Source organism: Scyliorhinus canicula, chromosome 19 (genome assembly GCF_902713615.1).
Source record: "Scyliorhinus canicula chromosome 19, sScyCan1.1, whole genome shotgun sequence".
In the NCBI taxonomy this organism is placed as follows: domain Eukaryota; kingdom Metazoa; phylum Chordata; class Chondrichthyes; order Carcharhiniformes; family Scyliorhinidae; genus Scyliorhinus; species Scyliorhinus canicula.
Window position 1 is genome coordinate 54,318,283 of NC_052164.1, and position 15,967 is coordinate 54,334,249.

The 15,967-nt window shown below is 51.1% G+C and overlaps 1 protein-coding gene across 5 annotated transcripts in view; it reads left to right on the forward strand.

Moving 5' to 3' along the window:
- maptb (microtubule-associated protein tau b) overlaps positions 1-15,967 on the forward strand; it is a 149,502-nt gene that overhangs the window by 84,844 nt on the left and 48,691 nt on the right. For all 5 annotated transcript variants that reach the window (XM_038778829.1, XM_038778826.1, XM_038778827.1 and 2 more), the window contains 2 exons: positions 802-831; positions 3,113-3,381. In XM_038778829.1, coding sequence (XP_038634757.1) covers positions 802-831; positions 3,113-3,381 — 299 coding nt within the window. The remainder of the gene's footprint in view (positions 1-801; positions 832-3,112; positions 3,382-15,967) is intronic.

Sequence of the window (15,967 nt, forward strand, 5' to 3'; positions counted from 1 at the left end):
CTCAGTCCCTCACTTATTCTCCCTCACTCTGTCCCCCTCACTCTGTCCCCCTCACTCTGTCCCCCTCACCCTGTCCCCCTCACCCTGTCCCCCTCACTCTGTCCCCCTCACTCTGTCCCCCTCACTCTGTCCCCCTCACTCTGTCCCCCTCACTCTGTCCCCCTCACTCTGCCCCCTCACTCTGTCCCCCTCACACTGTCCCTCACTCAATCCCTCACTCAGTCCCTCACTCTGTCCCCCTCACTCTGTCCCCCTCACTCTGTCCCCCTCACTCTGTTCCCGTCACCCTGTCCCCCTCACTCAGTCCCCCTCACTCAGTCCCCCTCACTCAGTCACCCTCACTCTGTCCCTCACTCTGTCCCCCTCACTCCGTCCCCTCTCTCAGCCCCCCTCACCCTGCCCCCCTCACTCAGTCCCTCACTCTGTCCCCCTCACTCAGTCCCTCACTCTGTCCCCCTCACTCAGTCCCTCACTTATTCTCCCTCACTCTGTCCCTCTCACTCTGTCCCCCTCACTCTGTCCCCCTAACTCTGTCCCCCTCACTCTGTTCCCGTCACCCTGTCCCCCTCACTCAGTCCCCCTCACTCAGTCACCCTCACTCAGTCACCCTCACTCAGTCCCTCACTCTGGCCCCCTCACTCAGTCCCTCACTCAGTCCCCCTCACTCAGTCCCTCACTCAGTCCCCCTCACTCTGTCCCCCTCACTCAGTCCCTCACTCTGTCCCCCTCACTCAGTCCCTCCCTCACTCCCCCTCATGTTGTTCCCTTATTTCTAACGTTTTGATTTCTTTTTCTGAGCAGCACAGATGGAGCAGAAGAAGTCAGGAAGAGGTGAGAGAGGTTCATGTGTCCTGGGTGTTGCCCCAGCTGTTTTCAACTGGTAATATTCCCCTCTCCTTTCATATTCCCACTCTGACCTCCGAGGCTCGATGTTCCCGCTCTGACCTCCCGGGCTCCACATTCCCACTCTGACCTCATGGGCCCAATATTCCCGCTCTGACCTCCCGGGCTCGGTGTCCCTGCTCTGGCCTCCTGGCTCGATATTCCCACTCTGAGCTCATGGGCTCAATATTCCTGCTCTGACCTCCCGGGCTCGGTGTCCCTGCTCTGGCCTCCTGGCTCGATTTTCCCACTCTGAGCTCATGGGCTCGATATTCCCGCTCTGACCTCCCGGGCTCAGTGTCCCTGCTCTGGCCTCCTGGCTCGATATTCCCACTCTGAGCTCATGGGCTCAATATTCCTGCTCTGACCTCCCGGGCTCGGTGTCCCTGTACTGGCCTCCTGGCTCGATATTCCCACTCTGAGCTCATGGGCTCGATATTCCCGCTATGTGTGTGGTGTTTTTAAAAGGGGTTCCACATCTTGCCCTTGAATCTGACTCGTATTATTTACCCAGTTTGGCTCACCCTCAGAGCACAGGGCCCATGCCTGCTGTCAGGGGGTTGGCACTGGCAGTGGGTGCTCCTTGGGCAATGAGGGATGGCCTGGGGCCTGCTGTACACGGCAGCAACTGTCACTCAGTGTCACCCCAGTCCGAGGCAAGGTGTGTTCCCCCAATACCGGACACTAAGCTGAGCAGAAACAGCACGGTATCAAAGGATGGACAGCCCCCTCTCCAAAACTCTAGAAGATGTCACACTATATGAATGTGACAAATACTGTCTCATTTAAATTAAGCATTAGATTTAAATAAATATGATCACAAAATGTGGTTTCTTCCCTTGATTGAACATCCAGGATATCAGGAGGTTCGAGTAACTTCCAAGCCATTGGTTACACAAGTTCCAGGTCCTCAATCCTGCTCACTCGTCCCCGCTCATACTCTGATGTTGGTCACACTTTGTCCCTGGTTACTCCCAGTCTGCGGTCACTCAGTCCTTGATCACTTTCATTTTATCACAAATATCTTTGTCAGATTTCTGTAGGTACCTTTGACTTGGATCAATTTTAAAACAACTGTATCCCAGTGAGAGTCAGTGTGTGTGGAACTGTACCCCAGTGAGAGTCAGTGTGTGTGGAACTGTACCCCAGTGAGAGTCAGTGTGTGTGGAACTGTACCCCAGTGAGAGTCAGTGTGTGCGGAACTGTACCCCAGTGAGAGTCAGTGAATGGAACTGTACCCCAGTGAGAGTCAGTGTGTGTGGAACTGTACCCCAGTGAGAGTCAGTGGGTGTGGAACTGTACCCCAGTGAGAGTCAGTGGGTGTGTTAATGTACCCCAATGAGAGTCAGCGTGTGTGGAAACGTACCCCAGTGAGAGTCAGTGTATGTGGAACCCGTACCCCAGTGAGAGTCAGTGTGTGAACTGTACCCCAGTGAGAGTCAGCGTGTGTGGAACTGTACCCCAATGAGAATCAGTGTGTGCGGAACTGTACCCCAGTGAGAGTCAGTGTGTGAACTGTACCCCAGTGAGAGTCAGTGTGTGTGGAACTGTACCCCAGTGAGAGTCAGTGTGTGAACTGTACCCCAGTGAGAGTCAGTGTGTGATGAAACGTACCCCAGTGAGAGTCAGTGTGTGTGGAACCCGTACCCCAGTGAGAGTCAGCATGTGTGGAACTGTACCCCAGTGAGAATCAGTGTGTGTGGAACTGTACCCCGTACCCCAGTGAGAGTCAGTGTGTGTGGAACCCGTACCCCAGTGAGAGTCAGTGTGTGTGGAACCCGTACCCCAGTGAGAGTCAGCGTGTGTGGAACCCGTACCCCAGTGAGAGTCAGTGTGTGTGGAACCCGTACCCCAGTGAGAGTCAGCGTGTGTGGAACCCGTACCCCAGTGAGAGTCAGTGTGTGTGGGACCCGTTCCCCAGTGAGAGTCAATGTGAGTGGAACCCATACCCCAGTGAGAGTCAATGTGAGTGGAACCCATACCCCAGTGAGAGTCAGTGTGTGTGGAACCCGTACCCCTTAGTGAGAGTCAGTGTGTGTGGAACCCGTACCCCAGTGAGAGTCAGTGTGTGTGGAACCCGTACCCCAGTGAGAGTCAATGTGAGTGGAACCCATACGCCAGTGAGAGTCAGCGTGTGTGGAACTGCATCTTCAATTGTGTGGGAAAATAAATGTTGAGCAATTGGTTTTGCTCTTTTAGTCTGATACACGTTTCCAATCTTGTTTCTAAGGTGATTCAGCTGCTAAAGCAGGTGGCAGTGGTTGCAGCAGTCCTGGAACTCCTGGGACCCCCAGCAGTCGTTCCCGCACCCCTTCCCAGCATTCCTCAGGAGCATCCAAAGACATAAAGAAAGTGGCCATTGTGCGCACTCCCCCCAAATCCCCTGCTGCTTCCAAGACACGGACTCCCCCTGTTGCTGTGCCCATGCCTGATTTGAAGAACGTCAGATCGAAGATTGGATCAACAGAGAACATCAAACACTCCCCGGGTGGGGGCAAGGTAACTGTAATTTATTTATGATTTTTTTCCAATTAAGGGGCAATTTAGCGTGACCAATCCACCTACCCTGTGCATCTTTGTGTTACATAGAACATAGAACAGTACAGCACAGAACAGGCCCTTCGGCCCTCGATGTTGTGCCGAGCAATGATCACCCTACTCAAACCCACGTATCTACCCTATACCCGTAACCCAACAACTCCCCCCCTTAACCTTACTTTTTAGGACACTACGGGCAATTTATCACGGCCAATCCACCTAACCCGCACATCTTTGGACTGTGGGAGGAAACCGGAGCACCCGGAGGAAACCCACGCACACACGGGGAGGACGTGCAGACTCCGCACAGACAGCGACCCAGCCGGGAATCGAACCTGGGACCCTGGAGCTGTGAAGCATTTATGCTAACCACCATGCTACCGTGCTGCCTGTTATGGGAGTGAGGCCCATGCAGACACGGGAGAATGGTCAAACTCTTCATTTTTCTGACTTACGACCTCATTCCCTATATACAGCCCTATATACATTCCCTATATACAGCCCTATATACATTCCCTATATACAGCCCTATATACATACCCTATATAGCACCAAATCCAATCAGTAATTCAGAAACAAACAAAAATTTCAATTGTTTTTGAGACTGACAGAATTGCAAAACAGTGAAGTTATGTTAAACTTTTACAGAACTGGGCCGTTTACAATTGGGGAATAGTACAGAATTTGGCTTTCCATATTACCGAGTGGATATAGAGACACTCAGTGAGGTACATGAAGGGATTTACAAGAACGATAATAGAGAACTAAATCCACAGGCTTTTCACAGTAACTTCATTTGAAGCCTACTTGTGACAATAAGCAATTTTCTTTTTTTTTTTGCACTTCAGCAGGAAAGCTTCAACAATCTGGTGACCTTTCCTTTGAGCAAAAGAAGTCTTTCAAGTTATTAATGGGTTTAACCGGATAATTGGATCATTATCTGAAAAGGAAGAATGTGTAGAGTTATGAGGAGAAGCTGGCAGAGGAATGACACCTGGTGAATTACTCAATCAGAGTGACGGCCAAATGGTCTCCTTCTGGGCTCTGAATTCTGTGAAATTCTGGGATATCCAATATTGGGTTGGATTTTTCTGAAAGTGTCACAGGGCTGCCTTTGGACTCAATTCAAAGTCGGGAACATGGAAGTCACCGTGGGGGGAACATCGGTTGCGAACGTCCGAAAGTTGCCAATGAATAATTAGATGATTCGACGATGATTAGAAGAATAACTCGAAGATGTGCAGCATGGTGGCACTACTGCCTCACAGCGCCAGGGTCCTGGGTTCAATTCCGATCTTAGATGACTGTGTGTGTGGAGTTTGCACATTCTCCCTGTATCTGCGTGGGTTTCCTCTGAGTGCTCCAGTTTCCTCCAAAGATGCCCAAAGATGTGCAGGTTAGGTGGATTGGCCAGACTAAATTGCCCCTTAGTGTGTCCAAAGGTGGGGTTCTGGGGATCAGGCAGGGGAGTGGGCCTAGGTGGTACTGGCTCGATGGGCCAAATGGCCTCCTATTGCACTGCAGAAATTCTATGAATTCTAAATGTAGTGAAGCTGTTTCCAACTGTGAGCAAGACCAGAATTGGGGGCCCTAAATATAAGATAGTCACTGCTATATCTAATAAGGAATTTGGAAAGAAAAACATTTACTCAAAGTGTAGGGAGAGTGTGAAACTCACTTCCACAGAGAGTGGCTGCAGTGAATAGTAAAGATATATTTAAGGACAAGCTGGATAAATACATCAGGAAGGAAAAACTAGATGTTTAGATTGATGATAAAGCAGGGTGGGAGGAAGTTCAATGGGCTGAATGACCTCCCTCTGTACTCCCCATACTTTGTGCACATTATTCAGGGAGAGTAACAGGACCGGGGTTAGAGAGAGAGATAACGTTTGAGAAATAGAGGGAGAGAAACAGAATGAATATAGAACATAAGAACATAAGAACTAGGAGCAGGAGTAGGCCATCTGGCCCCTCGAGCCTGCTCCGCCATTCAATGAGATCATGGCTGATCTTTTGTGGACTCAGCTCCACTTTCCGGCCCGAACACCATAACCCTTAATCCCTTTATTCTTCAAAAAACTATCTATCTTAACCTTAAAAACTGTAATGAAGGAGCCTCAACTGCTTCACTGGGCAAGGAATTCCATAGATTCACAACCCTTTGGGTGAAGAAGTTCCTCCTAAACTCAGTTCTAAATCTACTTCCCCTTATTTTGAGGCTATGCCCCCTAGTTCTGCTGTCACCCGCCAGTGGAAACAACATAGAACAGTACAGCACAGAACAGGTCCTTCGGCCCTCGATGTTGTGCTGAGCAATGATCACCCTACTCAAACCCACGTATCCACCCTATACCCGTAACCCAACAACCCCCCCCCCCTTACTTTTTAGGACACTACGGGCAATTTAGCATGGCCAATCCACCTAACCCGCACATCTTTGGACTGTGGGAGGAAACCGGAGCACCCGGAGGAAACCCACGCACACACGGGAGGACGTGCAGACTCCGCACAGATAGTGACCCAGCCGGGAACCGAACCTGGGACCCTGGAGCTGTAAAGCATTTATGCTAACCATCATGCTACCGTGCTGCCCAAGGGGCAATGAGGGGTTAGAGATGGATGGGAAAAGCCAGAACGTAATAACTTGGAGCAGGAATAGACCACACCTGTAAGGGGTTAGAGATGGAGGTGGGAGAGGGAGTTTGACATGGAGGGAAGGAATTAGACATCGTGGGAGGGATGGACCTGGAGATCGATGGAAGGAGTTAGAGATTTTGGAAGGGAGGGATTTAGAGTTGGTGGGTGGGAGGGAGGGAGAGATGGAGGGAAGGAATTAGACATGGTGGGAGGGATGGACCTGGAGATTAGAAGATTTTGGAAGGGAGGGATTTAGAGTTGGTGGGTGGGAAGGAGGGAGAGATGGAGGGAGAAGTTAGTTCGGGTACTTCCTCTATCTTTAGGGTCTATTTTGACAGTTGGGTTACTGATCAGAGGAGTGAGCAAACCAACCAAATGATCTGGTGATGAAGAGGTGTCCCCTCCTACAGCCCACCATCATTTAAATCCAGTGCTGACCAGAATGAGAATCCAGGATGGGTATAAGGGGCGCGATTCTCTGACCCCCAATGCCAGGTGGGAGAATCGCTGGAGTGCCGGGCGACTCCCGCCCTGGCACCCGCATGCGATTCTCCCAAACCCCACCCCCCCCACCCCCCCCAAAACGTTGTGACGAGTTTTACGACAGGCCGCTCGGAGAATGGCCGCTCGCCGTTTCTAATGGTCGAGTGGCGATTCTCTGGCCCGGATGGGCCGAGCGGCCTGCCCAATCCGACCGGTACACGCCGCCGCCAACCACACCTGGTCGCTGCCGGTGTGAACAGCGCGCGAACGCTGCGTGTGCGGCCAGTGGGGGGGCAGGGAGGATCGAGCACCAGGGGGGTGCTCAGGAGGGGTCTGGCCCGCGATCGGTGCCCACCGATCGGCGGGCCAGCATCTCTAAAGGACCCACTCCTTTTCCTCTGCCGCCTCGCAAGATCAATCCTCCATGATAGAAATGAGGCTATGACAGGTGAGGACCTTGAGAGGATTGTTATCAGTAAGGAGGTGATGGGCAAGCTAATGGGGCTAAAGGTAGACAAGTCTCCTGGCCCTGATGGAATGCATCCCAGAGTGGTAAAAGAGATGGCTAGGGAAATTGCAGATGCACTAGTGATAATTTACCGAAATTCACTAGACTCTGGGGTGGTCCCGGTGGATTGGAAATGAGCAAACGTGACACCACTGTTTAAAAAAGGAGGTAGGCAGAAAGCAGGAAATTATAGGCCAGTGAGCTTAACTTAGGTAGTAGGGAAGGTGCTGGAATCTATCATCAAGGAAGAAATAGCAAGGCATCTGGATAGAAATTGTCCCATTGGGCAGACGCAGCATGGGTTCATAAAGGGCAGGTCATGCCTAACTAATTTAGTGGAATTTTTTGAGGACATTACCAGTGCAGTAGATAACGGGGAGCCGATGGATGTGGTATATCTGGATTTCCAGAAAGCCTTTGACAAGGTGCCACACAAAAGGTTGCTGCATAAGATAAAGATGCATGCCATTAAGGGTAAAGTAGTAGCACGGATAGAGGATTGGTTAATTAATAGAAAGCAAAGAGTGGGGATTAATGGGTGTTTCTCTGGTTGGCAATCAGTAGCTAGTGGTGTCCCTCAGGGATCCGTGTTGGGCCCACAATTGTTCACAATTTACATAGATGATTTGGAGTTGGGGACCAAGGGCAATGTGTCCAAGTTTGCATATGACACTAAGATGAGTGGTAAAGCGAAAAGTGCAGAGGATACTGGAAGTCTGCAGAGGGATTTGGATAGGTTAAGTGAATGGGCTAGGGTCTGGCAGATGGAATACAATGTTGACAAATGTGATGTTATCCATTTTGGTAGGAATAACAGCAAACGGGATTATTATTTAAACGATAAAATATTAAAGCATGCCGCTGTGCAGAGAGACTTGGGTGTGCTAGTGCATGAGTCACAGAAGGTTGGTTTACAGGTGCAACAGGTGATTAAGAAGGCAAATGGAATTTTGTCCTTCATTGCTAGAGGGATGGAGTTTAAGACTAGGGAGGTTAGGTTGCAATTGTATAAGGTGTTAGTGAGGCCACACCTGGAGTATTGTGTTCAGTTTTGGTCTCCTTACTTGAGAAAGGACGTACTGCCACTGGGGGGTGTGCAGAGAAGATTCACTCGGTTAATCCCAGAGCTGAAGGGGTTGGATTATGAGGAGAGGTTGAGTAGACTGGGACTGTACTCGTTGGAATTTAGAAGGATGAGGGGGGATCTTATAGAAACATTTAAAATTATGAAGGGAATAGATAGGATAGATGCGGGCAGGTTGTTTCCACTGGCAGGTGAAAGCAGAACTAGGGGACATAGCCTCAAAATAAGGGGAAGTAGATTTAGGACTGAGTTTAGGAGGAACTTCTTCACCCAAAGGGTTGTGAATCTATGGAATTCCTTGCCCAGTGAAGCAGTTGAGGCTCCTTCATTACAGGTTTTTAAGGTAAAGATAGATAGTTTTTTGAAGAATAAAGGGATTAAGGGTTATGGTGTTCGGGCCGGAAAGTGGAGCTGAGTCCACAAAAGATCAGCCATGATCTCATTGAGTGGCGGAGCAGGCTCGAGGGGCCAGATGGCCTACTCCTGCTCCTAGTTCTTATGTCTTGTGGGGCGCCCGCGGGGAGGACGGCAACCGCGCATGCGCGGGTGACCTCATTTAAGCGCCGCCGGCCGCGTCATTTATGCGGCGCCACTTTGACGCGGGCACCAAGGCCTGGCGCGCGAAATTGACACGGCACCGCTCCTAGCCCCGTGGGGGTGGGAGAGTAGGGGGCGAGGAACGGCCTCCGACGCCGGAGTGAAATACTCCGGTTTTCACTCCGGCGTCAACACTTAGGGCGCGATTCTCCCAACAGGAGACTGAGTGCAGACGCCGGAGTGAAACCCGGAGTGTTTCACACCGGCGTCGGAGGCCGTTCCTCGCCCCCTATCCCCCCCCCCCCCCCCCCCCCCCCCCCCCCCCCCCCCCCCCCCCCCCCCCCCCCCCCCCCCGGGGGGGCTAGGAGCGGCGGCACGTGAATCCCGAGTGCCCGGCCTTGACGTTTGCGTCAAAACGGCACGCCGGGAATGACGCGGCCGGCGGCGCTGAAGTAACGTCAGCCGCGCATGCGCAGGTTGGCCAGCTCCAACACGCGCATGCGCGGTTGCTGTCTTCCCCTCCGCTGCCCCGCAAGACATGGTGGCTTGATCTTGCGGGGCGGCGGAGGGAAAAGAGTGCGTCGTTTACAGACGCCGGCCCGACAATCAGTGGGCACCGATCGCGGGCCAGACATCTGCTGAGCACGCCCGTGGTGCTCGAACCTCTCTCCACCCCCCACAAGCCCCACACTCACCTTTCGCGCGCTGTTCACGCCGGCAGCGACCAGGTGTGGTTGGCGCTAACGTGAACTGGTCGGGTTCGGCAGGTCCCTCGGCCCATCCGGGCCGGAGAATCGCCGGTCGCCGTGAGAAATGGAGTAGCGATTCTCCGAGCGGCCTGTCGAAAAACGCAACACGCCATTTTTGGGGGGGTAGGAGAATCGCGGGGAGTGCCAGGGCGGCACCGGCCCCATCCAGCGTGGTGTGCGGAGAATCGCGCCCTTATTCTCCCATTGGGAGAATCACGCCCCTAAGGTGTCTGCCCGATAGCGAGGTCAGTTACAGGTGTATATTTACAGCTGAGGGAGGCCTGAACTTCCCTATAGGACCCAGAGGCTCTGCTGGTCCAGAAAAAATGAAAGTGAAAAAAGGTTTGGAACACTTCCTTTTTAAAAAGATATTTTCATTAGTTTTACATTTATTCATCATGCTATTCTCCAGGGTTATCACACACTACTAAAGAGAAGTCTCAAAAAAGAAAGTGGATGTACAGAAAGGAAAACAAACAAAAGGAAACAAAATTATACAACACAACAAATTCTACACTCACAAGTGATCTATGTACAGGTGTGGGGGCCCCTACCTTTGTGTCCCCAGTGGTCGGTTGCTGCAACCGTATTGTTTTAATAATGTACATGCTGCCTCCAGGTACTAGAACATAAAACGCGTTTGGCTCATTTGGCGTCCATCTTGACATTGCTGTTGCGGTCGCGGTTGTGCGCTTCCCCGCTGCTTGTCCCTTCTGACTCCCTATTTGCCTTGGGTTTTACTTGATGCCCTCTCCATCGCCCCCTCCCCTTCCTCCCCATTTCCTCCCCCTTACATCCCTCCAAAGCCCAGGACTTGACTCCTCCCTCAGCAACTGAATCCTTGACTTCCTGATCCATAGACCACAATCAATAAGGATGAAAAACAACACCTCCTCCACGATAGTCCTCAATACTGGGGCCCCACAAGGCTGTGTACTTAGCCCCCGACTATACTCCCCATACACACACAACTGTGTGGCAAAATTTGGCTCCAACTCCATTTACAAGTTTGCTGATGTCAAGACCATAGTGGATCTTGAATAACAATAAGTCAGAGTACAGGAGGGAGATAGAGAACCTAGTGGAATGATGTAATAACAACAATCTCTCCCTCAATGCCAGCAAAGCTAAAGAGCTGGTCATTGACTTCAGGAAGTAAAGTCTCGTACACATCGCTGTCTGCAGAGGTGGAGATGGTTGACAGCTTCAAATACCTAGGTGTGCACATCACCAACAATCTGTCCTGGTCCACCAACGTCAACGCTACCACCAAGAAAGCACAACAGCACCTATACTTCCTCAGGAAACTAGGAAATTCGGCATAGACACATTGACTCTTATCAATTTTTACAGATGCACCATAGAAAGCATCCTATTTGCCTGCATCACAGCCTGGTATGGCGACTGCTCGGCCCAAGACCGTAGGAAACTACAGAGTTGTGAACATAGCCCAGTCCATCACACAAAACCTAATGCTGCCTGTCTACACCTCTCGCTGCCTTGGGAAAGTTGGCAGCATAATCAAAGACCCCTCCCACCCAGGTTATTCACTCTTCCAATTTCTTCCATCGGGCAGGAGATACAAAAGTCTGATGATACGCACTAACAGGTTCAAAAACAGTTTCTTCCCTGCTGTTACCAGACTCCTGGATAACCCTCTTATGGACTGAACTGATCTCTTCACACATCTTCTCTACTCTCTACACTCCATATGCTCACTCGTTGCCTGTGCCTATGTATTTATATTGTGTATTTATTTATTTCCTATGTTTTTTTTCACGTATGGAATGATCTGTCTGGACTGTACGCAGAACAATACTTTTCACTGTATCTCGGTGCATGTGACAATGAAACAAACCTAATCCAATTCTGCCATTCTCCCTCCTCTGTCTCCTCCATTGCCTCTTTTGTTCTCCCCTCCCCCTTACTTATTCATTGCTGGTCACGAACAGGTCTTGGAACAGGCTGGTGAATAGCCGCCATGCATTGTGGAAGCCTTCCTCTGAACCTCGGATGGCATATTTTATCTTCCCAAATTTGAGAAATTCTGCCAGATTGGACAGCCAATCTGCAGCCTTGGGTGGCGCTGCCATTCGCCAGCTGAGCAGGAGTCTTCGATGGGCGATCAGGGAGGCAAAGGCTCAGACATCTGCCCCTCTACCCATAAAGAGCTCTGGCTGTCTGATGCCCCAAAGACTGACACTGGTGGGCATGGCTCCACCCTCAGCCTTGGACATGGCATCAAAATAGATCGTCCAGTACCCGACAAGCCTGGGGCAAGACCACAACATGTGGGTGTGGTTGCCCGGCCCTCCCTGGCACTGTTCTTGTTTGTCCTGTACCTCTGCTCATTCGTGTTCTGGTTAGGTGCGCCCTGTGCACCACTTTTAGCTGCATTAGGCTCAGCCTTGCATATGAGGAGGTGGAGTTCGCCCTGTGCAATGTTTCGATCCGGAGTCTTCCCCTATCTCTATTTCTCTCATGTCTCGTCAAGGGGTGTGCGTACCTCCTTTAATATCCGACCGTATATGTCCACGCAGATGCCATTCCCTAGTTCACCCGCGGTCAAAAGTCTGTCCAATAGTGAATGTTCTGGTATCTAGGGGAACGTCAACGTCACTTTTCAAAGGAAGTTTCTGATTTGATTGTATCTTAGCTTGTTCCCATTTGGGAGTTGGAGCTTGTCTGTGAGTTTCCCCAGGGTCGCTTCTCTGCCCGGTCAGTGTCCCTTCATCCTGTCTCCACCTTCCAGGGTCCTTCTCTGCCCGGTCAGTGTCCCTTCGTCCTGTCTCCACCTTCCAGGGTCCTTCTCTGCCCGGTCAGTGTCCCTTCATCCTGTCTCCACCTTCCAGGGTCCTTCTCTGCCCGGTCAATGTCCCTTCGTCCTGTCTCCACCTTCCAGGGTCCTTCTCTGCCCGGTCAGTGTCCCTTCGTCCTGTCTCCACCTTCCAGGGTCCTTCTCTGCCCGGTCAGTGTCCCTTCGTCCTGTCTCCACCTTCCAGGGTCCTTCTCTGCCCGGTCAGTGTCCCTTCGTCCTGTCTCCACCTTCCAGGGTCCTTCTCTGCCCGGTCAGTGTCCCTTCGTCCTGTCTCCACCTTCCAGGGTCCTTCTCTGCCCGGTCAGTGTCCCTTCGTCCTGTCTCCACCTTCCAGGGTCCTTCTCTGCCCGGTCAGTGTCCCTTCGTCCTGTCTCCACCTTCCAGGGTCGCTTCTCTGCCCGGTCAGTGTCCCTTCGTCCTGTCTCCACCTTTTGAAGGAGGCGTCCACTGTTGCGGGGATGAATTTGTGGTTTTTGCAGATGGCGGCCATGATGATCAGACTGAAGTGGTGCCGCAGTTGGTTCCACGTCCTCAGTGTGGCCACTACCACTGTAATTTTTGAGTAGCTGGCTGGGGAGAGGAGCGTGGCTCTGGCCAGTGCTCTGAGGGACGACCCTGACAGAAACTCTCTTCCATCTTAATCCATTCCACCTTCAGTTCCTTGACCCATCCCGTACCCTTTGTGCAGTGGCAGCCCAGTGGTATAATTGGAGGTTCAGGAGGGCCAAGCCTCCCATGTTTCTCCTTCTTTGTAGCACATTTTACCTGATCCTCAGGTTCTTCCCTCCCCCCCCCCTCCACACACACTCACAAAAGACACGATTAATTTACCTATTTTGGTGAAGAAGGCCTTGGGGATGAAGATTGGGAGGGATCTGAACAGGAAAAGGAACTTGGGCAGCACCATGAAACCACAGAATTCCTACAGTGCAAAAGGAGCCCATTTGGCCCATCAAGTCTGCACTGACCCTCTGAAAGAGCACTCTACCCAGTCCCACTGCCCTGCTCTATCTCTGTAGCACCATAACACCACACCTTTGGACACAAAGGGGAAATTTTAACATGGCCAATCCACCTGACCCGCAGATCTTTGGATTGTAAGAAGAAACTGGTGCACCCGGAGGAAACAAGGGGAGAACATGCAACCCCCACCCGAGGCCAGAATTGAACCTGGGTCCCTGGGGCTGTGAGGCAGCTCCTCCACCAGACTTATTAGGTTCTATTTATGGATCCATATCCAGTTGTGGGCTATTTGGATTCCCAGCTGTCAGAATGTAGTCTAGGCCAGGTTGAACGGTAACTTCCCCAGCTCTGATTCCCCCCCTGTGGGTTCACGGGGAGGATTTCACTCTTGCTTAGATTCCTGAGAATCCTCCGAACATCCTTAGTACTTCCATTATTCCTCCTATACTGGTCAGGGGGTCATCCGCGTAGAGCGAGATTCTATACGTTTGAATGCCTCTCCAACCCTTCACTGATCTAAGAGCGATTACCAGTGGCTCGATTGCTGGAGCAAATAGTAGCAGGAATAGTGGGCATCCCTGATACCTGCCTCTGTGCAGCCGGATCATAGATCATAGAACATAGATCATAGAATTTACAGTGCAGAAGGAGGCCATTTGGCCCATCGAGTCTGCACCGGCTCCTGGAAAGAGCACCCTACCCAAGTTCAACACCTCCACCCTATCCCCATAACCCAGCAACCCCACCCAACACTAAGGGCAATTTTGGACACTAAGGGCAATTTATCATGTCCAATCCACCTAACCTGCACATCTTTGGACTGTGGGAGGAAACCGGAGCACCCGGAGGAAACCCACGCACACACGGGGAGGATGTGCAGACTCCGCACAGACAGTGACCCAAGCCGGAATCGAACCCGGGACCCTGGAGCTGTGAAGCCATTGTGCTATCCACAATGCTACCGTGCTGCCCTTTGGATGCATCCAAAGTTGGTGGTGTTTGTCCGCACGCTCGCCATGGGAGTGTTTGCAGTAGTTTCACCAACGAGGTGGACCCTGGCCCGAATCCAAACCATTCCAGTACCTGTGTGAGATACCTCCATTCAACCCTGTTGAAGGCCTTCTCCGCATCTCGGGAGATGATCACTTCTGGTGTTTCCTCCCTGGGTGAGGTCATAATCACATTACTACCTCTGTCACAAAACTCTCCAGTCACCTTGCCAGGGCCTTCACCAGGACTTCGGCATCAGTATTCCTGCGACTGCTCAGCACATCCCCGCCACCGGAAGTTTTGTTTCGCTTATTGAAGAAATCTGGTTTGGAACACTTGACCCCCAGCTTCTCATCGAACTTTCTTCACCCAGTGAAAAGACTAAAGTTACAGAAACTCCCCATTCATATAAATCTGCTTAGCCGTACTCTCCTCCTGGCATCCCAGTCTGCAATAAAACCGTTATCCTGGCCATTTCCTCTTCATACAGCCTCATCCCCGCTTCTGGAAGTCCAATGACTGCAAACGTGGATGGATATGGTGGGCAAACCCTTTAACCATCCACCACTAGATCTGACTCGACCACAGAATACATGATCAGGTTCTGCTCTTGCCTGCTAAAACTGCTCACTCATTACAAAGATAATCTCAGCTTCTTCTCACTACAGCAGATTATCTTCTTAAACACCCTCTCCCCTGTCCCCTCCACCTTCACGTCCACCTGACAATGTCCCTCATGGCAGACTGGTACAAAAGGTGAAATCACACCGGATCAGGGGTGAGCTGGCAAGATGGATACAGTACTGGCTAGGTCATAGAAGGCAGACAGTAGCAATGGAAGGGTGCTTTTCTGATTGGAGGGCTGTGACAAGTGGTGTTCCGCAGGTATCAGTGCTGGGACCTTTGCTGTTCATAGTATACATAAATGATTTGGAGGAAAATGTAACTGGTCTGATTAGTAAGTTTGCGGACAACACAATGGTTGGCGGAATTGCGGATAGCGATGAGGAATGTCAGAGGATACAGCAGTATTCAGATTGTTTGGAGACTTGGGTGGAGAGATGGCAGATGGAGTTTAATCCAGACAAATGTGAGGTAATGCATTTTAACATAGAACAGTACAGCACAGAACAGGCCCTTCGGCCCTCGATGTTGTGCCGAGCATTGTCCGAAACCAAGATCAAGCTATCCCACTCCCTGTCATTCTGGTGTGCTCCATGTGCCTATCCAATAATCTCTTGAAAGTTCCTAAAGTGTCCGACTCCACTATCACAGCTGGCAGTCCATTCCACACCCTAACCACTCTCTGAGTAAAGAACCTACCTCGGATATCCCTCCTATATCTCCCACCCTGAAGCATATAGTTATGTCCCCTACATCAACCTGAGAAATAGTATCTGAACATCCACTCTATCTATCCCCCTCATCATCTTATAAACATGATGTGGAGATGCCGGCGTTGGACTGGGGTGAGCACAGTAAGAAGTCACACAACACCAGGTTAAAGTCCAACATGTTTGTTTCAAACACTAGCTTTCGGAGCACTGTTCCTTCCTCAGGTACATTCACCTGAGGAAGGAACAGTGCTCCAAAGGCTAGTGTTTGAAACAAACATGTTAGACTTTAACCTGGTGTTGTAAGACTTCTTACTGTGCTCATCTTATAAACCTCTATTAAGTCGCCTCTCATCCTCCTCCACTCCAAAGAGAAAAGCCCTAGCTCCCTCAACCTTTCCTCATAAAACCTATCCTGCAAACCAGGCAGAATCCTGGTAAA